At 41.2% G+C, this 21,552-nt stretch overlaps 1 protein-coding gene across 7 annotated transcripts; it reads right to left on the bottom strand.

Annotated features, from left to right (window-relative positions):
• Positions 1 to 327: 327 nt before the first annotated feature.
• On the bottom strand, positions 328 to 20,909 carry LOC100348309 (zinc finger protein 30). 7 transcript variants are annotated; one of them, XM_070062312.1, is made up of 6 exons: positions 20,600 to 20,896; positions 15,281 to 15,360; positions 14,561 to 14,921; positions 12,496 to 12,622; positions 11,004 to 11,096; positions 328 to 2,042 (listed from the first exon to the last, which is right to left on the bottom strand). In XM_070062312.1, the coding sequence occupies exons 3-6, from the start codon at positions 14,618 to 14,620 to the stop codon at positions 592 to 594; spliced, it is 1,731 nt and encodes a 576-aa protein (XP_069918413.1). In that variant the 5' UTR covers positions 14,621 to 14,921; positions 15,281 to 15,360; positions 20,600 to 20,896; the 3' UTR covers positions 328 to 591. The 7 variants fall into 7 exon arrangements, with proteins under 7 accessions (XP_069918413.1, XP_069918412.1, XP_069918415.1 ...); XM_070062311.1 differs by having other exon boundaries at positions 14,561 to 14,795; XM_070062314.1 differs by having other exon boundaries at positions 14,561 to 14,795; positions 20,613 to 20,889.
• Between the last annotated feature and the right edge of the window lie 643 nt (positions 20,910 to 21,552).

The raw sequence follows: 21,552 nt of genomic DNA, 5'->3' as shown, positions 1-21,552 counted from the left end.
ATCTAATGTTTCTTAAGCAGACACTATGTGTTAGATAACTTTCCATGTTTCCTATATTCTAGTAACAGCAGTATAAGGTAGTTATAATTATCATCATTTGCAGACCCCCAGAAGGATAAATATTTAGCATATCATACTTAGAGGTTTTAACAAACCGGATGACAATGACAATGGTTACTTCATTCTCATTTTCAGTGGTGGGAGTTGATTTTCAAGTCTAACAATAATGGATTAGGACTGGCAGGCTTTTATAAATAAAGCAGTAAAAAACCACTTTCTACATTATCTGAGTTTTCTTCTAATGTGAATATACTGAAAATCTGCGAATAGAAAACATCAATAAAGGCTTTATTATGTTATGAAAAATACATTGTGAGTTTTCTGAATGTGAACAATATTTTGGGTCCTAACTAAAAGTCTTGAAATACTGTTTATATTCTCAGGAGTTATAATCCCACAGTATAAATTACTTAATGTTTTATAAGAATTGAAAGACATCTAAAGCATTCCCACATTCTTTTCATTCAAACCTTTTCTCAGTATTATACATTGTCTAGTACATATCTATGCCTTTCCACGGGCTTTACATTCTTAAAGGTTCTCTCGGTTATGAATTCTCTGGTGTACTTTAAGACTTGAATTATAGCTAAAAGACTTCCCACAGTTCTTACATTCAAAAGGCTTCTGACCACTGTGAATGCTCTGATGTCGAGTAAGTCGTCCATATACACTATAGGCCTTCCCACATTCCTTACATTGATAGGGCTTCTCACCTGTATGAAGTCTATGATGTATAACAAGTTGATGGCCACTCCTAAAAGCCTTCCCACAGTCTTTACATTCATAGGGTTTCTCACCAGTATGAAGTCTATGATGCACCCTAAGGCTTTCAACATGAGTGAAGGCCCTAAAACAGACCTTACATTCATAGGGCTTCTCACCAGTATGAATGCGCTGATGCTTAACAAGGCTTGAGATACAACTCAAGGCCTTCCCACATTCTTTACATTCATAGGGTTTCTCACCTGTATGAATTCTCTGGTGCATCCTAAGGCTTCCATCATGAATAAAGGCCTTCCCACATTCTTTACATTTATAGGGTTTCTCACCAGTGTGAATTCTCTCATGTCGAATAAGTACTGAGGCATGACTAAATGCCTTCCCACACTCATTACATTCATAGGGTTTCACACCAGTATGCGTTCTCTGATGTGGAATGAGCTGATAGACGTGACTAAAGGTCATCCCACATTCTTTACACTCAAAGGGCTTCTCCCCAGTGTGAATTCTCTCATGTTGAACAAGATTTGAAGCACGACTAAAGGCTTTCCCGCATTCTTTACATTTATAGGGTTTCTCACCGGTATGAATTCTATGATGTACTCTAAGATCTATAACACGACTAAAGGTCATCCCACATTCATGGCACTCGTAGGGTCGTTCTCCAGTATGAATTCTGTCATGTTGCATAAGGTAAGAGGCTTGACTAAAAGCTTTTCCACATTCCTTACATTCATAGGGTTTCTCCCCAGTATGAATTCTCTGGTGGATTTTAAGTCCTCCACGTTGACTAAACGCCTTCCCACATTCATGGCACACATAGGATTTCTCACCAGTATGAACTCTTCGATGCTGAGTTAGGTAAGAGGCACGACTAAAGGCCTTCCCACACTCTTCACACTCATAGGGCTTCTCACCTGTATGAATTCTTTGATGAACCCTAAGGTCTATACTACGACTAAAGGTCATGCCACATGCTTCACATTTATAGGGTTTTTCACCAGTATGAATTCTCTGATGCTGCAGAAGGTTGGATGCACGATTAAAGAGTTTCCCACACTGCTGACACTCGTAGAGTCTCCCACCAACATGAATTCTGTGATGGATCGTAAGGTCTGTATGATGAGTAAAGGCCTTCCCACATTTGTCACATTCATAGAGTTTCTCTCTGTTAAGAATTTTCTGATTTAGAGTAACAGATGGACATTTTGTATAGATATGGACTTTTCCATGGTTGATTATTTCGCATCTTGACTCCAAATCTAAAAGAAATAAGAAAATTATTTTCTTCCTGGACCAAAGTAAATGTTCTACACATTTTTTTTCATTGAAAAGGTCACCAATTAGAGAGGAATACCTGAAAACTCTTTATACAATTTGCAACAGTTATTGATAATGTCTCCTCAACTCTAATTTATCACTCTTTACTGATTAAATGTACTCTTCCTTCTATTAGTTTCCATATAAAATGCAAAAAAATATATTAAAAGAAACCATAACCTCCTTCAAAATACAATACTGTTGTTCATGCCCTCCTATTCACAGCAGTATGTACTCTTCATTGTTCTTAAACAAAAATACTGAGTTTTCATTCCTTTTGAGATTGTTCCCTGTGCTTTATTCTTCCATGTCTTTTTTCGGGCCCCCACTCACTTGCCTTTTTAGCCAAAGGTGATCATGCTGGTAACGTCCATAAGTGTGTATCAATGAGTTTTCAGACATGGACTGGGTTTGTACTGAAAGTCTTAAAGAATTCTAAGTATTTGGGTATCTTGGGAAACTCAACTACACAGTGAAGGAATCTAGAGGAAGATGGCCAGTGAGTATATGAAAAAGAATGGAAGGGTTTATCCTGGAGGATAACAACCTGTAAGAAGAAATAGATGGAGACAATCTTTGTGGTGAACTCTCCTAGTGATTCTGATGTATACAAAAGTCTGAGAATCATTGGCCCAGCAGATATGAATTTCAATTAAAAGAAGCATTTCAGGAATCCATGGATGTTTATCATATCTAGTATATGTGCTACTGGGACATAGGAGTGTGTATTATTTTTCAATTACTGTTTGCTATTTTTAAGAGCCAAGATGTTTTCTTACTGTATTTCAAAGGAAAAGAGTAAAAGGAAGCCCATTTTAGAATTCTTAGGGAAGAGAATCCACCTTCAAAAAGCTTCTTAAAAAGGTTTTTGATAGGCATCATAAGTTGAACTTTAACAAAAAACCCACAAATTATGTGAGCTGTAGTTGGAAGTATCTTAGCTTCTAGGAGGCAGCAGCAGCAGAAAGTAGGTCCCCAAGAATCATTAGATTAACATGGCAAGTTGATCCTATGGCCATAACAATAGCTTACCTTAATTGTATTTTTACTATGTTTGGGTCAAATGCTTTATCTCATCCCATTGTTAGGACATCTCTTTGACATAGCCATATTTAATAAATCAGGAGACAGAGGCACAGAGGATTTTGGTAACTTGTGTAAGGCCATGTGACTAGTATGTGGTGGAACAGTGATTGAAATCTGTTGTCTGGTGCAATAGACCATTCTTGAACTATTTTTTTTTTTTTATTTGACAGATAGAGTTAGACAGTGAGAGAGAGAAACAGAGAGAAAGGTCTTCCTTCCGTTGGTTCACCCCCAAATGGCCACTACGGCCAGAGCTATGCTGATCTGAAGCCAGAAGCCAGGTGCTTCCTCCTGGTCTCCCACGCAGGTGCAGGTGCAGGCGCCCAAACACTCAGGCCATCCTCCACTGCCTTCCCAGGCCACAGCAGAGAGCCGGACTGGAAAAGGAGCAGCCAGGACCAGAACCTGGCACCCATATGGGATGCTGGCGCCGCAGGCAGAGGATTAACCAAGTGAGCCACAGCATGGGCCCCATTCTTGAACTAGTAAAACGTATTACGATGCAGATAGTGCTGGGGTTGCAAAGTAATGCTTCCTGTGCTCAAGATGTTCACAGTGAGGTGGAGTAAATATATATGTAAACAGATTATCTATAATATGGAATGTTTTAAGAGAGATATGATATAAATATATGCACATATAAATATATAATAAATACACATATATAAACTATAATTTATACAAACATACCTACACAAAGAAATCAGCATTAAGTGCTATAGGGACAGTGATGGCAGAGCAAAATCTGCCTGATGCTGGCAAAGGGATTATAAGAGTAAGAGGCTATGTATTGCAAGACGTAGGAATTACCTGTCAAGGTTTTTATCTGTGTCTGGACTTGTTTTATGACCCTCTCTTATAGTTATATTCTAGTTCTTCTATTTCTTAAAACAATAAAATTCACTGTCTTGTGAAAAGAAGAAGAAATAACTGGAACAAATCTGAAAATGCTCAATGAGTGGGGCTTATTGTGAATGAGACTCATTGTGAATGCTCAATGTGGATGTAGGAACATTTGCCAAATTAGAGAATCGGGGGAAATTAATATCATAAACTAAAACACTTCCATGTGAAGACTGAAATGTAATCTCCAGGACAACTGCTGGGTCAACATGAAATAAAAACCTGAGAAGAAAAGTTAATAACAAAGGACAAGAGAAACAATTATTATATGGCAGAATTTTAAGCATTCAACAGTCAGAGAATTCAACAAATTAATGAATTATCTTAATAAAAATGAAAGAAATAAATGAGTTCAACATCCCATCACAAAATATATAAATAAACAAGGGAAAGCAGAAAAGTGATAAAAAACAAAGCATAACAGGTTGGAAAATAGTAGTGTTAACAAGTATGTCAAAGAGCTGGTGCTTACAAAAACTCAGTAAGTTAAGCAGATAAAACAACAAAAAGGAAATGAAAATAACTAAAATGGAAATGACAAACGGGAAATGTGAGATAAAAATAATTTTGTTGATATTAATGTAATCTTTAAAATATATCATGAACTCCTTTTGAAAGTATAAAAATGAAATGGGTAATTTTCTAGAGAAAGCCATCAAAATTGACCATTATATCAGACCAAATATCATAGAAAAAGTTATGAGAAAATACTCATGTAAGGAGCACTATTTTGCACCTAAATTGTAACTTGTGAATATTAATCTGCAGTAAGCAGATGCAAAATGGCTGGAAAAAGGGACAATTTCAGAAGGTGGTAAGGTAGGCAGGCCTAGAAATCTTATGCCAAAAAGAAATTAAAACTTCAAAGATTTACAGAAGTGATTGGAAGAAAACTGAAAATTGTAGCATATAAAAATGACTGTGATATAAGCAACAGAATAAACGAGTCAACCATGATACTGATAGAGAAAAGGAAAGAGTAACTCCACAATGGAGGAAATTATGGCTCCATCACGGAGACCTCTTAAAGTCCATCTTCTAATGGCTGGCTTTGTGGCGCCAGGGGTTAGGCTACTGCTCACATCCCATAGGACACAGGTTCAAGTTCAGGTTGCTCTACTTCTGATCTAGCTCTTTGCTAGTGTGCCTGGCAAAGCAGCAAAAAGACGACCCAAGTACTTGGGCCTGTCACTCGCTCAAGAGGCCTGGATGGAGTTCCTGGCTCCTGGCTCCTGATTTCAGTCCCACCCAGGCCTCACCAACGATTTTGGCCATTTGAGGAGTGAATCAGCAGAAGATCTCTGACTCTCCCTCTCTCTCTGTAAATCTGTGTTTCAGATAAATAGAATAAATCTTAAAAATCCCATTTCTGAATAACAACACCTAAAAATGATTGATGAGATAAAAAAAACAACTACCTGATATCAATAAATGAGAGTAAACAAAACAGGAGGTCTGTAGAGAGAAGCCAAAACTTTAGAAAGTAACCTACACTGGTGTTAAGTTTCTTGTTGTTTTCTCTATCACACATGGCCTTGTTCCAATCCCAGTATGGAAGGGCAAGAATCGGCAATGAAAGTACCAACATATTTCTTGCTCCAGACATTAAGGTAAGAAGAATTATTCAACTAGAAAGTGAGGTGGAAGTATGGAGGGGAAACATTCACAGATTTCCTAATTTTAGATATGATCAATTCATCCCTTGGCTCCAAATGTAAAAGAAATCAGAAAAACAAGCCTTAGCTTAATGTTAAATGACACATGCAGAGGAATGACAGAATCAAGACTGGCAAAGCCTTAGAGAACCAAACTTGGAATTAAACCACTGCCTACAAACAAGCAAGCAAGCAAACAATATATATATATATATATATATATATATATAGCCAAATTTTGTTGCTTTGTTTCCTAAAAGAAAAAGTATTAATATATAAACCCAGCAACATTTTCAATGGGAGTGAACACAACCCAGAAGTGACCAAAAAAAGCAATTAATGATAGGAAAAATAACTAAAGAAAGAGAAACCACAAGAACAAGGTGGAAATTGTTGGACTAAAGAATATATTTTATACAACAGTCAGATAAGCTTATAGCAGAATGGAAATGACAGAGGAAACAGTGTACACAGATAGTATTCATTTTTGGAATTTGTAGAAGATATCGGTTAGGGGCCGGTGATGTGGCGCAGGGGGTTAACGCCCTGCCCTAAGGTGCCAGCATCCCATATGGGCACCGGTTCGAGACCTGTCTGCTCCACTTCCGATCTAGCTCTCTGCTATGGCCTGGGAATGCAGTGGAAGATGGTCAAGTTCTTGGGCCCCTGCACCTGCGTGGGAGACCTGGAAGAAGCTGCTGGCTCCTGGCTTCAGATCAGCGCAGCTCTGGCTGTTGCGGCCAACTGGGGAGTGAACCATCGGATGGAAGACCTCCCTCTCTCCCTCTCTCCCTCTCTCCCTCCCTCTCTCTCTCCTACTCCTCTCTCTATGTAACTCTGGCTTTCAAATAAATAAATAAATAAATAAATATTTTTTTTAAAAAAGGAAGATATAGGTTAAAACTATTATGAAAGAGCTTCAGGGGGAGTGGTGTTGTGGCACAGCAGGTTAAGCCACTGCCTGCAATGTCTATATCCCTTATGGGCACTGGTTTGAGTCCCAGCTGCTCCATGTCCAATCCAGCTCCCTGTTAATGTGCCTAGGAAGGCAGAAAAAGATGGCTCAAGTCCTTGGGTCCCTGCCACCCATGTGGGAGACCTGGATGGAGTTACTGGCTCCTGGTTTCATTCTGGCCCTGCCCAGGATGTTTCAACCATTTGAGGGAGTGAATCAGTGAATGGAAGATCTCCCCCTCTTTCTCTGTAACTATGCCTTTCAAATAAATAAATCTAAAAACAAAACAAAACAAAACAAAACTTCAAGGGTCTTTGGGAATATATTTAAAAAGTGATTAGAATATGAAAAGACAAAGGGACAGAAATAAGAAAAACATCTAAGAAAATAATGGCTGGAAACTCCTTAAGTTTGATGCAAGCCATAAATCTACACGTTGAAAATGCTTGGGGGGCTGGTGCTGTGGCATAGGGGGTAAAGCCGCCGCCAGCATCCCATATGGCACCACTTCAAGTCTTGGCTGCTCCTCTTCCGATCCAGCTCTCTGTTATAGTCTGGGAGAGTATTAGGGGATGGTCCAAGTCCTTGGGCCCCTGCCCCTGTGTGGGAGACCAGGAGGAAGCTTCTGGCTCCTGGCTTTGGATCGGCACAGCTCCATTCATTGTGGCCATCTGGGGAGTGAACCAGTGGATGGAAGACCTCTCTCTCTCTGCCTCTCTGTAACTCTGCTTTTCAAATAAATAAATAAATCTTTAAAAAAAGAAAGAAAGAAAATGCTTAGGGGCTGGGACTGTGGCACAGCAGGTAAAGCCATTGCCTGCAGTACCAGCATCCCATATGGGCATCAGTTTGTGTTCAGGCTGCTCTACTTCTGATCTAGCTCTCTGCTATGGCCTGGGAAAGCAGTAGAATATAGCCCAAATCCTTGGGCTCCTGCACCTGTGTGGGAAGACCCAGAGGAAACTCCTAGCTCCTGGCTTCAGATTGGCGCAGCTCTGGCCATAGTAGCCATCTGGGAAGTGAACCAGCTGGTGGAAGACCTCTCTCTCTCTCTGTCTCTGCCTCTCTGTAATCCTGCCTTCAAATAAATAAATAAATCTTTTAAAAAAATGCTCAATGACTTCCAAAACAGGATAAATAAAAGGAAAACCATGCCTAGACATATCATAATCAAACTACTTAAAAAATAAGATGAAAATATCCATAAGAAGATAAAAGCTATTAAAAAAAAAAACCTACAAAATTCTGGAGCTGAAAAATACAGTAGCAGTTGAAAAGCTCACCACAGGTGTTCAAAAGCAGATTTGATCTGGCAGAAGGATCAGCAAACTTGAAGATTGGATATTTGAAATCATCAAGTCAGGGAAGCAAAAGAAAAAAAGAATGGAGAACAAAAAAAAAAAAAAAAGGAAGAGCCTAAGGAACTTAAGAGATATCATCAAACAGATCAATATATACATATTATGAGAGTTCCAGAAGGAGAAGAGGTAAAGGGGCAGAGTGCTTATTTGAAGAAACTATGGCTGAAAATTCCCAAACTCAAAAGAAATAGACAGGTGATTTAAAGAAGCCCAATAGACTCTAACTAGGATAAAGCCAAAAGACTCAATGAGATACAACATAAGACACAAAAATAAACTGTAAAAACACAAAGAACCTTGAAAGCAACAAAGAAAAGCAATTAGTCATGTACAAGGGAGCATCCATAAAATCATCAGTGGCTTCTTTAGTGGAAATATTGGCAGGCTTGCAGGGAGTGGGATTATACTTTCAAAGTGCTGAAAGAAAATTGGTAATCAAGATTTCTCTATCTGTTAAAATTCTCTTTCAAAAATAAAGCCAAAATCACAACCTTTTCATAACTAAGGAAATCAATTACAATTAGACTTACTCTACAGTAAATGCTAACAGGTGTCCTTCAAGATGAAATGAAAGAATTTAAATTACATACAAAATTATAAAGTTCCAGTAAAGGAAAAAATGGACAAATAAGAGTTATTTTGGAGACAGTGCTGTGGTGCAGTGGTTTAAAGCCCTGGCCTGTAGTGCCAGCATTCCATATGGGCACTGGTTCAAATCCCAGATGCACCTCTTCTGATCCAGCTCCCTGCTAATGTGCCTGGGAAAGCAGTGGAAGATGGTCTAAATCCTTGGGCCACTGCACCCACATGGGAAACCCAGAAAAAGCTCCTGGCTTCCGGCTTTGGATCAACTCAGCTCCAGCCATTGTGGCCATTGGGGGAGTGAACCAGTGGATGGAAGACTTCTCTCTCTCTCTGTCTCTACCTTTCTCTGTAACTCTTTCAAATAAATAAAGTAGATCTATAAAAGAAGAATATTATTTAAATTTTGGTGCATAAATCCTCATTAAGCTTTTGTACAGAATATTTCATAGACTATTTTAGCACAAAAAGAGCTCAATCTGTTAATGGAAACACAATATAGAAAAATGCAATTTGTGACATCAATAACATAAAACAGGGAGACCAAGGCTGTAAAGCAACAGTTTTTATATGCAATTAAAGCTTCAATTTTTGTCAGCCTTGTCTCTCCCTCTCTGTAATTCTGACTTTGAAATAAATAATTATTTAAAGCTTTTGTCAGTATAAAACAGACTGCTCTAGCTTGAAGATATTGTACATAACCACAATGGTAAAGACAAATGGATCTATAGAATACAAACAAAAGGAAATGAAGAGGAAACAAAGCATGTCATCATACAAAATCAATGCAATGCGAAAGCACTCATTAAGAGCAAATGAAGGGAGAAAGGCCACACAGAATATAGAAAACAAGTAACCAAATGGCAACAATAAACCTGCCTTTTTTTTTTCATTTTTGATTTCTACCTCTTTATTTTAAAGTCAACAACATCACAGCTGTAAAATGAATGCATTTAAAAACACAAAAGATATATTTCAATGACAAAAAGTATTCGATGATTATGAAAAACCTGTCTCTTATCAGTAATTCCACTAAATGGATTAAACTCCGCAGTCATAAAACACAGCTTGGCTGAATGGATTAAATTAAAAAACAGGACCCAATGATAGGGAAAGAGACTCAATTTACATCTAAGGAAACACACAGGTTGGAAGTGAAAAAATTAAAAGGTTACCAAGAGACCAAGAATGAGAAGATTAATATCAGACAAAACAGATCAAGTCAAAAACTTTCAAAAGAGAAGGACATTATACAGCAATAAAATGGTTGAGTCACCAGAAATGCATAACAATTATAAATAATTTATGTACTATCAAAGCAGTTAAATAAATAAAGCAAATACTGACAAAATTGAAGAGAGAAACAACAACCAAATAGGAGTAGATAAGGAAAAGGTCAGACAGGAGATCATGAAGGAAACATGATTTTAGCAACATTCTAGACCAGGCCTACAAAATCATTTAGTCCAGCCCTGCCAAGACAACCATAGCTAGGACTCAAAATTCTATACGTCTATAGCAGACTAATTTTAAAGCTGGTAACTCTGTATGGTTTCTGAATGATATAAATATCCAAATGGCCCCTGACAGAAAAAAGGTTCCCACCCTTGCTCTACACCAATTGGACATAGTAGACAGAACACTCCACATTACAAGAGAACACAGTCTTATATCCATACATGGAATTCTTCACAGGATAGGTTATATATCAGGCCACAAAACAGGCCTTAATGAATTAAAATACAAAGGGAATTAGAAAATATCTTGGGGCAAGAGAAAACAGAGCATAACAAAATTTCTATAAGGGAAATATGATACTGAAAATATAAACGATTAATTCAAGTGAAAATAAAGTTGATTAGGTGGCTCCTATACTCTCCTCTTGATTATCACAAGCCTTTTCTGTACTACCGATGGAGATTTCCAAACAATATTCCAAGTATGTGTCCCTTCCTGGACTTCCTGGGCTGTTACCTATACAAACAGCTAAACACAGCCAGATTCACTTTTTTTTTTTTTTTTTTTTGACAGGCAGAGTTAGACAGTGAGAGAGAGAGAGACAGAGAGAAAGGTCTTCCTGCCATTGGTTCGCCCCCAAAATGGCCACAATGGCCGGTGTGCTGCGCCGATCTGAAGCCAGGAGTCAGATGCTTCCTCCTGGTCTCCCATGGGGTGCAGGGCCCAAGCACTTGGGTCATCCTCCTCTGCACTCCCGGGCCACAGCAGAGAGCTGGACTGGAAGAGGGGCAACCGGGACAGAATCTGGCGCCCCGACCAGGAGTAGAACCCGGGGTGCTGGTGCCGCAGGCAGAGGATTAGCCAAGTGAGCCACAGTGCCGGCCCAGATTTACTCTTACTTACCTGCGCACCATCTTGTTTCTTCCTTTACAATCATCCAAGGTTCTTTTCCTTGTTCCAATAATGTGATTACATCAGGCTTAGAAATGGCATATCCTGTTTATAAAGAAAAAACATGACACAGAAAAGCACTTTGCTTAATCAAAATTATAAACTAAAAGTCAAAATGATATTAAGATTTTGGAGAAGAAGAATAAATTAAAGACAAAGAAATCAGCTAGGGAATGGCCAAGCTGAATCCAGAAGCCTGGAACTCCATCTGGGTCCCCCTGTGGGTGACAGGGACCTCAGTACTTGGGCCATCCTTCACTGTTTTCCTGGGTGCATTAGCAAGAAGCTAGATCAGCAGTGGGGCAGTCAGGACTTGAACTGGCACTTGTATAGGACGCTGGCATTGCAGGCAGTGGCTTAACCCACTGCACTACAATGCTGGTCCCTTCCATGAACTATATGAAGTACTCCCATATATGCCACAGTATCAGAATCTAGCTCTTCCTAATAAAGTAAGAGAGAAAGCTCCAATAGGACCAGAGAAGGTATTATTATCACTGAAAGACAGGGACGGTGAATGTGTTCAAAGGTGTTGGAATTTCTAACTCAAAAAAGCTCAAACCTCACTTTGGGAAAAAATCGGAGAGGACACTGTGGTGCAGCAGGTTATGCTGCTACCTGGGGCACCTGCATCCCATATCAGAGTGCCAGTTCAAGTCCCAGCTACTCCACTTTTCATCCAGCTTCCTGTTAGTCCACTGTGGGAGGCAGCAGATACTGGTTTAAGTGCTTGGGCTCCTGAAACCCACATGAAAGACCCAGATGAAGTTCTGGACTCCTGGCTTCAGCCTGGGTCAGCTCTGGCTATTGCATGCATTGGGGAGTGAACTGGCAGAAGAAAGATTGCTTTATTATTCTCTCTCTCTCTCTCCCTCTCTCTCTGCTCTCCAAGTAGATGTCAACTAAATAAGCATTAAAATATGAAAAAGAAATTTAACTAGCTTTCTAAAAGGCAGCCCTGAAAAAGAGTGGATGGGGCTGGCATACTGGCATAGCTGGTAAAGCTGGCACTGCAGGCTTTATGAGCACCCCATATGGGCACCGGTTCGAGTCCCAGCTGCTCCACTTCCAATCCAGCTCTCTGCTATGGCCTGAGAAAGGGTAGAGGATGGCCCAAATCCTTGGGCCCCTGCACCTGTGTGGGAGACCCAGAAGAAGCTTCTGGCTCCTGGTTCAAATTGGTGCAGCTCCAGACATTGTGGCCATCTGGGGAGTGAACCAGCAGATGGAAAACCTCTCTCTCTCTCTTTGCTTCTGCCTCTCTGTAACTCTGCCTTTTAAATACACAAATAAATCTTTTTTAAAAAAGAAGGAAGGAAGGAAGGAAGGAAGGAAGGAAGGAGGGAGAAAGAGAGAGAGAGAGAGAGAGAGAGAATGGAATGAAACACAAAGCCTAGAGAGAAGATTCTAAAGTATCATAAAGTATTTGAGGTAGAAAACGTACCCAGTGAGAGCAAGTTAGCATAGTTCTCCATCATCACGTCCCGGTACAAGGTTTTCTGAGTAAGGTCAAGACATTCCCACTCTTGCTGACAGAAGTCTATGGCAAGATCCCTAAATGTCACTGATCCCTGAAATGGAAAATTCAGGTATTACTAGAGAAATAAAAAACTGTTTTCAAGATGGATGGACATGAGATAAGAACTTCATTACAGAAAGGGGACACTATGGGAAGCATTAGGCCACAATCCATAAAATGAGGGGATTGAATGGCACATTCCTCAATGTATAAACCATTTGAGGGTAGAAAAAAATATTTGCCTATTAAATAGTGAATGTAAGCATAATGCTTAGCTGGTTATATACCACATAAATTTTTTAATGGGGTAGATTTGTGGCCTGGTAGTTAAAATGCTGCCTGGGATGTCTATATCCCACGTCAGAGTACCTGGGTGTCAGTCCCAATTCCATTCCTGATTTCAACTTCCTGATAATGCATATTCTGGAAGGCAGCAGGTGATGGCTCAAGTAGTTGGATCTCTGCCACCCATATGGAAGAGACAGATTGAGTTCTGGTTCCTGGCTTCTATCTGACCTACTCCTAACTTTTGCCAGCATTTGGAGAGTGAGCTAGTGAGTAGGAGATATTTGTCTCTGCCACTCTTTCTTTCTGTACTTCAAAAATAAATTTTCAAAATTAATTTAATTGAATATGAGTAGCTGATGAAAATTTTTGTTTTTAAGGAGGAGAAAAAATGTAATCACATTTTTAAACAAGGGAGTATAATCTCAATTTTGGAAAAATAAGGTTTGCATAAAATTAAGAATTGCTTCGAACATTAAATATTTCATTATGTTAGCTCTCACCATAAGCTGTTTTTCTTGTTTTGACAAATTCATGTATTTTCTGGCACATAAAAGTCTACTTTATAGATGTGCCAGACTGAATAATTTATGCAGTTAAGATGCATAATGTCTATAAATTCTTCCCCAATTCTAGGGTCCTGTGTTCATCCACTGCAGCTAGACAGAGGGTCACAGAAGGTTGGAAAAATTGTTTGTTCTGACCCTACCAAGTCAGCCACAGGCAGGACTCGAAACTGAATAAATCTATAGCAGGCTAATTTTTGAGCTGGCATTTTGTATCACTTTTTACTGATGCTACTAATATCCAAATGGCCCTTGGCAGGAAAAAAAAAAAAAAGGTTTCCCAACCCTGATCCACTGCAACAAATGACATTGTTTTTTTTGATTTCCATCCACCATCTCCCATGGACCACCTGTCTTACAATGAGTGTCCAGGCAACTTCTATGTGGATGACCAATGACCCCCTCTCCCTAATAGTATATCTTTGAGGAATTTCCTTCACTTACATTTAGGTGGAACCAACTGTTTTCCTTTCAACAAACAGAATAGCTAAAGTACTGAAATATTACTTCCAATACAAGGCTACAAAGGTCTGTGGATCGCATATTTCCATATGCAATCCACATATGCTCTCCCTCTCTTGGTGCTGTTTACTTACTGACACTAGCTAGTGCATTTTAAGCTGTTTTACTGAGAGATCCACAGGACCATAAACCAAGAGTGGTCTCCAATCAATAGCTAATGAGGCACTCAGCTTCTCAGTCCACTAGGCCATAGAGGAAATGGATCCTGATGAGCCTGGAAACATTCACCTAAAGTTGACCCTTAAGATGACTGCAGCCTTTACCAATACCTTGTAAGACACCCACGGTCAGAGAAGCAACATAAGCCATGTCTAGATTTCTGAACCACAGAAATAGTGAGATAAATGTTTCCTGTTTTAAACCATTAAGTTTCAAGATAGTTTGTTATGCAGTAAAAAGACAAAAATACACTGAATACAAGAATACTGAGAAAGAAGGATTAGTATATAAATATCCCATTTAACAACAAATCACTTATCTCCCAGGAATTTCCTGCCAAGATCTACAACCTCTCAGTTTGCAAGTCCCAATCATCCATCAATCCATACAAATCATGAAATGTCATCCAACAATGAAATTTAGACATTCAATCAATATCAAATTCCTATCTTCTCTACCTGAAAATCACAAGTTCTGAAAACTTCAAAGTTTTGACATAGATGGTCAAATAAAACCATTGTCTCGCCGGCACCGCAGCTCACTAGGCTAATACTTCGCCTGCAGCACCGGCACCCCAGGTTCTAGTCCCGGTCGGCGCGCAGGATTCTGTCCCGGTTGCTCCTCTTCCAGTCCAGCTCTCTGCTGTGGCCCGGGAAGGCAGTGGAGGATGGCCCAAGTGCTTGGGCCCTGCACCTGCATGGGAGACCAGGAGAAGCACCTGGTTCCTGGCTTCAGATCGGCACAGCACGCTGGCTGTAGCAACCATTTTGGGGGGTGAACCAACAGAAGGAAGACCTTTCTCTCTCACACTAACTCTGCCTGTCAAAAAACAAACAAACAAACAAAAAAAACAACCATTGTCTCAATTTCACCAAACTACAGGTGACCCAAAAAGCATCAGCCTTTATTTTAAACAGCTTAATCCAATCATTGCCCTTGATGGAAGAATGAGCATGTAAGACATGCTGAAATATTTGGTCAGTAATTTCATGAATACTATTAAGTTTAGAATAAGGATGCTGGATAATCTGGCATCACAGTTCACTGGAAGAACAAAAGGTGGATGCAGATTATTTGAGGGACTCTTCTTGGTAGTAAACTTCAGGAAACTTAACAAAAATACTTACATGACCTAAAACACACACATATATTTCAACAAGAGGAGAAAATGAACTTACAAGGGCCATGGTTTTAGACTTGCAAGCGAATCAGTTCTCAGAGTTCCTCTATAGAGAAGCACAGATCCAGACTGCCAGAGCTGGGAGAAGAGAGAGACCTTGAGACCAGTTTTGCGTTAGTGCTCCTGACAGAAATTAAGTTACTTAATATTGATGTTACACTCTTCCATTCCAGGTTCCCAAATACTGCCTATCACACACAATTTGGACAGGTTAGGGATCTGAATTAATCCATTTTGTCCTCTAAAGCACAGAAGTCTCCACTGGACAAAGTCATGGAACAGAGACATTTCTGCATTAAAGACAGACATGCTAGCAGGAAATTTCCTGGTCACTGTGTCAGTTTGGTGAAGTGGATGTGTAGATCTGAAACTGGGCAGCAGAGTCCTATCCTGAGTAGATCTTTCTTCTAACCCAACCTTCAAACACTCAAAGGAGGCCTCAACATCCCATGAGGACTCTTTTTGTGGTTGTGGAATTAGGTGAAGTTAGTTAAGGCAGTGTTCACATTTTGAGTCTAGCAAAGCTTACGAACTAAACACATGAACTGGGAGAGCATTGTGGCATAGCAGATTAAACTGCCACTTGAGATGTTCACATTCCATATTGGAGTGCCTGTTTCAAGTGCTGGCTATGCCACATTTCCAATACAGCTTCCTGATAATGCACCTGGAAGCAACAAATGAGCGGCAAGTACCTGAGTTCTCAAGTACTCAAAGGCTCCTGCCTTTAGCTTGGCCCAACCCCAGCTGTTGCAGGCATTTGGGGAGTGAACCAGTGAATAGAAGCTCTCTCTGCGTCTCATTCTGCCTTTCAAATAAATAATGAATCTTTTTCTTAAAAAAAAAAAAAATACATGACATGTTTATTGTAGTTCAATTCACAATAGCTAAGATATGGAATCAACCTAAATTCCTGTCAACTGAAGACTGGATAAAGAAATTATGGGATATGTACTCCATGAAATACTAATAGCAGTAATAAATAAATAAATAAATAAAACCCAGTCATTTGCAAAAAATGGAAGAATCTAGAAAACATCATACTTAGTGAAATAAGCCAGTCCCAAAGGGACAAATACCATATGTTCTCCCTAATCTTTAGTAACAATAGAGTACCTAAAAGGAAATCTGTAGAAGTGAAATTGACACTTTGAGAAGCAATGACTTGAACAGCTTTTGTCTTGACTATCGAGCAACAGTTTTTTTTTTGTTTTTTTTTTTTTTTTTGTTTGTTTGTTTGTTTTTTCTTAATGGGGAATGAGACTGGGATGGGAGAGGGAGGAGGAGGTGGGTTGGGAGAGGAAGTGGGAAGGCGGGTATGACAGGAAGAATCACTATATTCCTAAAGTTGTATTTATGAAATTTGTATTCATTAAATAGATGTGGTTTTTTTTTAAAGATTTATTTATTTACTTGAAAGAATTACACAAGGGAGAGAAGGAGAGGCAGAGAGAGAGAGAGAGAGAGAGGTTTTCCATCCATCTGTTCACTCCTCAGTTTGCTGCAATGGCTGGAGCTGCGCCGATCAGGAGCCAAGAGCTTCCTCCAGGTCTCCCACATGGGTGCAGGGGCCCAAGGACTTGGGCCATCTTCCACTACTTTCCCAGGCCACAGCAGAGAGCTGGATCGAAGTGAAGTAGCCAGGACTTGAATTGGCACCCATATGGGTTGCTGGCACTGCAGGTGGCGACTTTACCCACTACGCCACAGCACCGGACCCTAAATAATGGTTTCTTTAGGGGGAAAAAACTGATAAAAAAAAAAAAAAGGCACACACACACATGGGGCCAGCACTGTGGCATAGCGTGTAAAGCTGTCGCCTGGTGTCGGTTCGGGTCCTGGCTGCTCCACTTCTGATCTAGCTCTCTGCTGTGGCCTGGGAAAGCAGTAGAAGATGGCCCAGGTGCTTGGGCCCCTGCACCCACGTGGGATACCTGGAAGAAGCTCCTGGCTCCTAGCTTCGGATCAGCACAGCTCCGACCATTGTGGCCAACTGGGGAGTGAACCATTAGATGGAAGAACTCTCTCTCTGTCTCTCTCTCTGCCTCTCTTTCTCTCTGTGTGTAACTTTGACTTTCAAATAAAATAAATATATTAAAAAAAAAAAAAAAAAGATGACCCAAGTTCTTGGGCCCTTGCACCCACATAGGAGACCTGGAAGAAGCTCCTGGCTCCTGACTTTCGATCAGCATAGCTCTGGCCATTGCAGCCAATTAGGGAGTGAACCAACGGATGGAAGACCCCTCTCTCTCTGACCTTCAAATAAATAAATCTTTTAAAAAAACCCATACACCCGGTTGCCCCTTCTTCCAGGCCAGCTCTCTGCTGTGGCCCAGGAGTGCAGTGGAGGATGCCCCAAGTGCTTGGGCCCTGCACCCCATGGGAGACCAGGAGAAGCACCTGGCTCCTGCCTTCAGATCAGTGCATGCGCCCGCTGCGGCGGCCATTGGAGGGTGAACCAATGGCAAAAAAGGAAGACCTTTCTCTCTGTCTCTCTCTCACTGTCCACTCTGCCTGTCAAAAAAAAAAAAAAAAAATACACACAAACAATACATGACAGACCATCATCACACTAGAATATAAACTAGACATCAAATGTAAAGATGGGAAAAATATTTAAAGACATAAACAGTCCAGATATATTGTCAATAGCAAATTGTTAGCCAACATAATTATTATTGTAAAATATTTGAATACACCACTCAACAGAAACAGGGTAGTACACAAATCATTGAATCAGTAGAAAAGGAAGTCTGGAAAGTTATATGACCATCTATTAACAGTGTGCTTGTTTTTTTATCTTGATTTTTCTTTTTATGATTTTTTCTAATTATTATAGTAATAACCATAGGTTAACCTGGGTTTTCTGTTGTTGTTAACAAAACTCTCCAAAAGAAAGGTATTTTCAGAAAATTCTTTGTTCTTTAGATATCATTTCTGAATTCACTTGATCATTTCTCTTTAAGACAGAACTGTGTATAGAAAACATGGTGCAGGGGCTGGCCCTGTGGCATAGCAGGGTTAAGCTGCCGCCTTCAGTGTCAGCCTCTCATATGGACACTGGTTCTAGTCCTCGCTGCTCCACTTCCGATCCAGCTCTCTGCTGTGGCCTGGGAAAGCAGTAGAAGATGGCCCAAGTCCTTGGGCCCCTACACCCACATAAGAAGACCCAGAGGAAGCTCCTGGCTCCTGTCTTTGAATCGGTGCAGCCCTGGCTGTTGTGGCTAGTTGGGGAGTGAACCAGCGGATGGAAGACCTCTCTCTCTCCTTCTCTCTCTGTGTAACTTTTAAAAGGAAGGGAGGGGGCCAGCGCCGCGGCTCACTAGGCTAATCCTCCGCCTAGCGGCGCCGGCACACCGGGTTCTAGTCCCGGTCGGGGCGCCGGATTCTGTCCCGGTTGCCCCTCTTCCAGGCCAGCCCTCTGCTGTGGCCAGGGAGTGCAGTGGAGGATGGCCCAGGTGCTTGGGCCCTGCACCCCATGGGAGACCAGGAAAAGCACCTGGCTCCTGGCTCCTGCCATCGGATCAGCGCGGTGCGCCGGCCGCAGCGCGCTGGCCGCGGCGGCCATTGGAGGGTGAACCAACGGCAAAGGAAGACCTTTCTCTCTGTCTCTCTCTCTCACTCTCTCTCACTGTCCACTCTGCCTGTCAAAAAATAAAAAAAAATAAAAAAAATAAAAAAAAAAAAAAAAAAAGGAAGGGAGGGAGGGAGGAAGGGAGGGAGGGAGGAAGGGAGGGAGGGAACATGGTGCAATCCCTGAGTTATCTCTGGAGTGAATCAGTGATGGTTTTCCATACAATTTTATTTCATTTCTTCTCGACAGATGGTTTGTTTCTAAACATGTCAGCTATGCTTTGATGTCCCTCAGACAGATGCTGAATTACCCTTCTAGGCTCATTTTGCAATGTAACTTAATCGGAAGGCAAACTGTAAGGCACAAGAGTGATACAGAATCCACTTATCGCCATAGATTCTTCAGAATTGGTATAATTTGTTTAAACCTCACTGTTGCTATGAACAGACTAACATATCTTTCCAGCGAATTCACAAGATAGGTCACCTAAGCCTTTCCAATGACCTTCATCAGACAGTGTTAGAAGTATTCCTATTCAGATTTCACCTTACTGACAGATAGCAGACATTTTAAAGGAAGTAACTAGGTCTCTTTGGTAATTATATTGCCCCAAATACTACAAATTCCAGGTCTACTATATTGGAGACATTTAATAAAAGGCTGCTGATCACAAAATTTCACATCTAGGAATTTTTCAAAAGAAATAACTATATAAGTATTTAAGCTATATACACAAGGATGCTCATGAGAGTAACTTTTGATGATCAAAAATTAAAACCATTACTATCTCAAGTAGGCAACATGTTAAACATTATGGCCTGCTATGACATAACATACTATGCCACTACTAACAGCAATTAGAATGATCCAAATTAAATGGTAGGAAACAGACCTGGTAAAGAAGGCAGTTTAAAAGACATGTGAAATGTAAGTGCTAGCCTACTGAAATTAAGAGCACAGGCTTTGTTGTCTTTTTCAGGAACAGAAAATGCACTTCAACCTGAGAGTAACATCTCCCTGTTTCTGCACAAGCAATGAAAACATCAGAATACTACCTACAGCATGCGGTGGTCTTGACAATCAAACGAGATAATCCATATGAACTAAGGACATTACACTGGCTAATGTAGTTACTAATGATCAACATCATCACATGCTCTTTTATCCATTATTACAATGAAGCTAATTCTGCCGCTTCCTTGTTCCCTTAGAGTCAAATTTGAGCTTCCTGAGCTTTTCCTTCCTTGTAATGCCAGTGTTTATCTGAGAGAGAGAGAATATGAATGAATTTCCCCTCCGTCTGTCCCCAACAACAGAGACCAAGAAAAACCTCATTCAGCGTTGTAAGTCTATACAAAGAACAGGATCTGGTAAAAGGGAGAATCTCAGCACGAGTATTTAAGTGAGCACAATTTTACGATGTTTGGAAATATAGTTGCACTTGCCATAAACCTGGACATCAGATATTGGTGTCATTTCTCTGAAAGTTACCTTAAAACTGAGTTATTAATTCCGAGGTAATTGAGTCTTAAACAACCTAATATCTAAAAAAAAATATGTGAATACTTGAAATAATTATAATACTTTTCCCAGTCAGATTATTTTCTTCTGTGGCTGAAACCAAGATGCATGAACAGGGAACCAGGAGCCGCGAACCTCTGACACTCGGCAGAACCACGGCAACGCACGCTCACGAAAGGGACACGTAACCCACGTCCCTGTCACACAAGGGCAACCTCGCACCTCCCCGGCTCACAGTCGCGCCCGCCGTCACTCCGGCAGTCCCTCAGCCTCCTCGTCAGTCGCCGAGATACACGACCACCGTCCTCCGCAGCCCACGCCCCCACGGGCTGAGGGGCGGCCGGACGCGCCGAGATTGCGCTCAGACCCCGGCGTTCACGGTCCCCCGCTCAGCGCCACGCAGGGCCCCACGCGGGCTGCAGTCCTAGGTCAGTGCACGGAGCCCCGCAACCACCGACGCCGATTCTGCATCAGGTGAAACAAACTCACGCGCAGATAGCAACAAGAGAGAACGGAAACGGAACCTACCTACGCGGTGTTCTCGGTTTCCTCTGGGAAATGTAGTCCGAGCCAGACTCTCGGACCGCAGTCCCCTATGGGAAATGTAGTCCAGGACGGTAAAACGCCCCGAGGAAACACCGCCCGCTACCGCACGCCCCGCCTACTGCCCTGGTCCCGGAACCTTCTGGGAGCCGCAGTTCGCACGCTGGTTTCCCCGGTGCTGGCGGCCTAGACGTGAGGCCGGGGGCGATTTCCGTGCGTTCTTAACTTAGGACATTAGGCCCGCGACACCACACTGAGGTGGTCCCGGAATGGTACTCTGGGGCTCCTCTGTTCCAAGGCGGGAGGCCGGTGTGTGAGAATCGCCCTTGAAAAATCAAAGCTTTGACCCACGAGGGAGCGCGCGTGATTCGATGATTATAAACTGGATTTGCTCGGCGTTCACCGTGCTGCACGTGTGTGTGTGCGCGCGCAGGTGTACCATAAGCATAGTTGTACATGAAAATGTCTTCTGGAAGGATATACAGCAAGATGAGCTACTGTACGACTGGTGAACACAAAAGGAAAGTTTCCGTGTCTTTTGACTTACACCTTTTTATGCTTTTTGAATTATTGCCCCATGTATGCATTACATGTTTCAAATAGGAAAGCATGAGTTCCCATTTGCTTCACGT

This window comes from Oryctolagus cuniculus, chromosome 18 (assembly GCF_964237555.1).
Source record: "Oryctolagus cuniculus chromosome 18, mOryCun1.1, whole genome shotgun sequence".
NCBI lineage: Eukaryota > Metazoa > Chordata > Mammalia > Lagomorpha > Leporidae > Oryctolagus > Oryctolagus cuniculus.
The sequence above is the reverse complement of the archived record's forward strand: the minus strand, read 5'-3'. Positions and strand labels throughout refer to the sequence as shown.

Excerpts from the sequence above, each read along its gene's own strand:
- LOC100348309 (XM_070062312.1), bottom strand. The coding sequence starts at position 14,620 with ATGGTTTTATTTGACCATCTATGTCAAAACTTTGAAGTTTTCAGAACT. Across the intron at positions 12,623-14,560 it reads TCAGAACTTGTGATTTTCAG|GGATCAGTGACATTTAGGGA; the intron begins GTAGAGAAGATA and ends TTTCCATTTCAG. Across the intron at positions 2,043-11,003 it reads AGAAACAAGATGGTGCGCAG|ATTTGGAGTCAAGATGCGAA; the intron begins GTAAGTAAGAGT and ends TATTTCTTTTAG.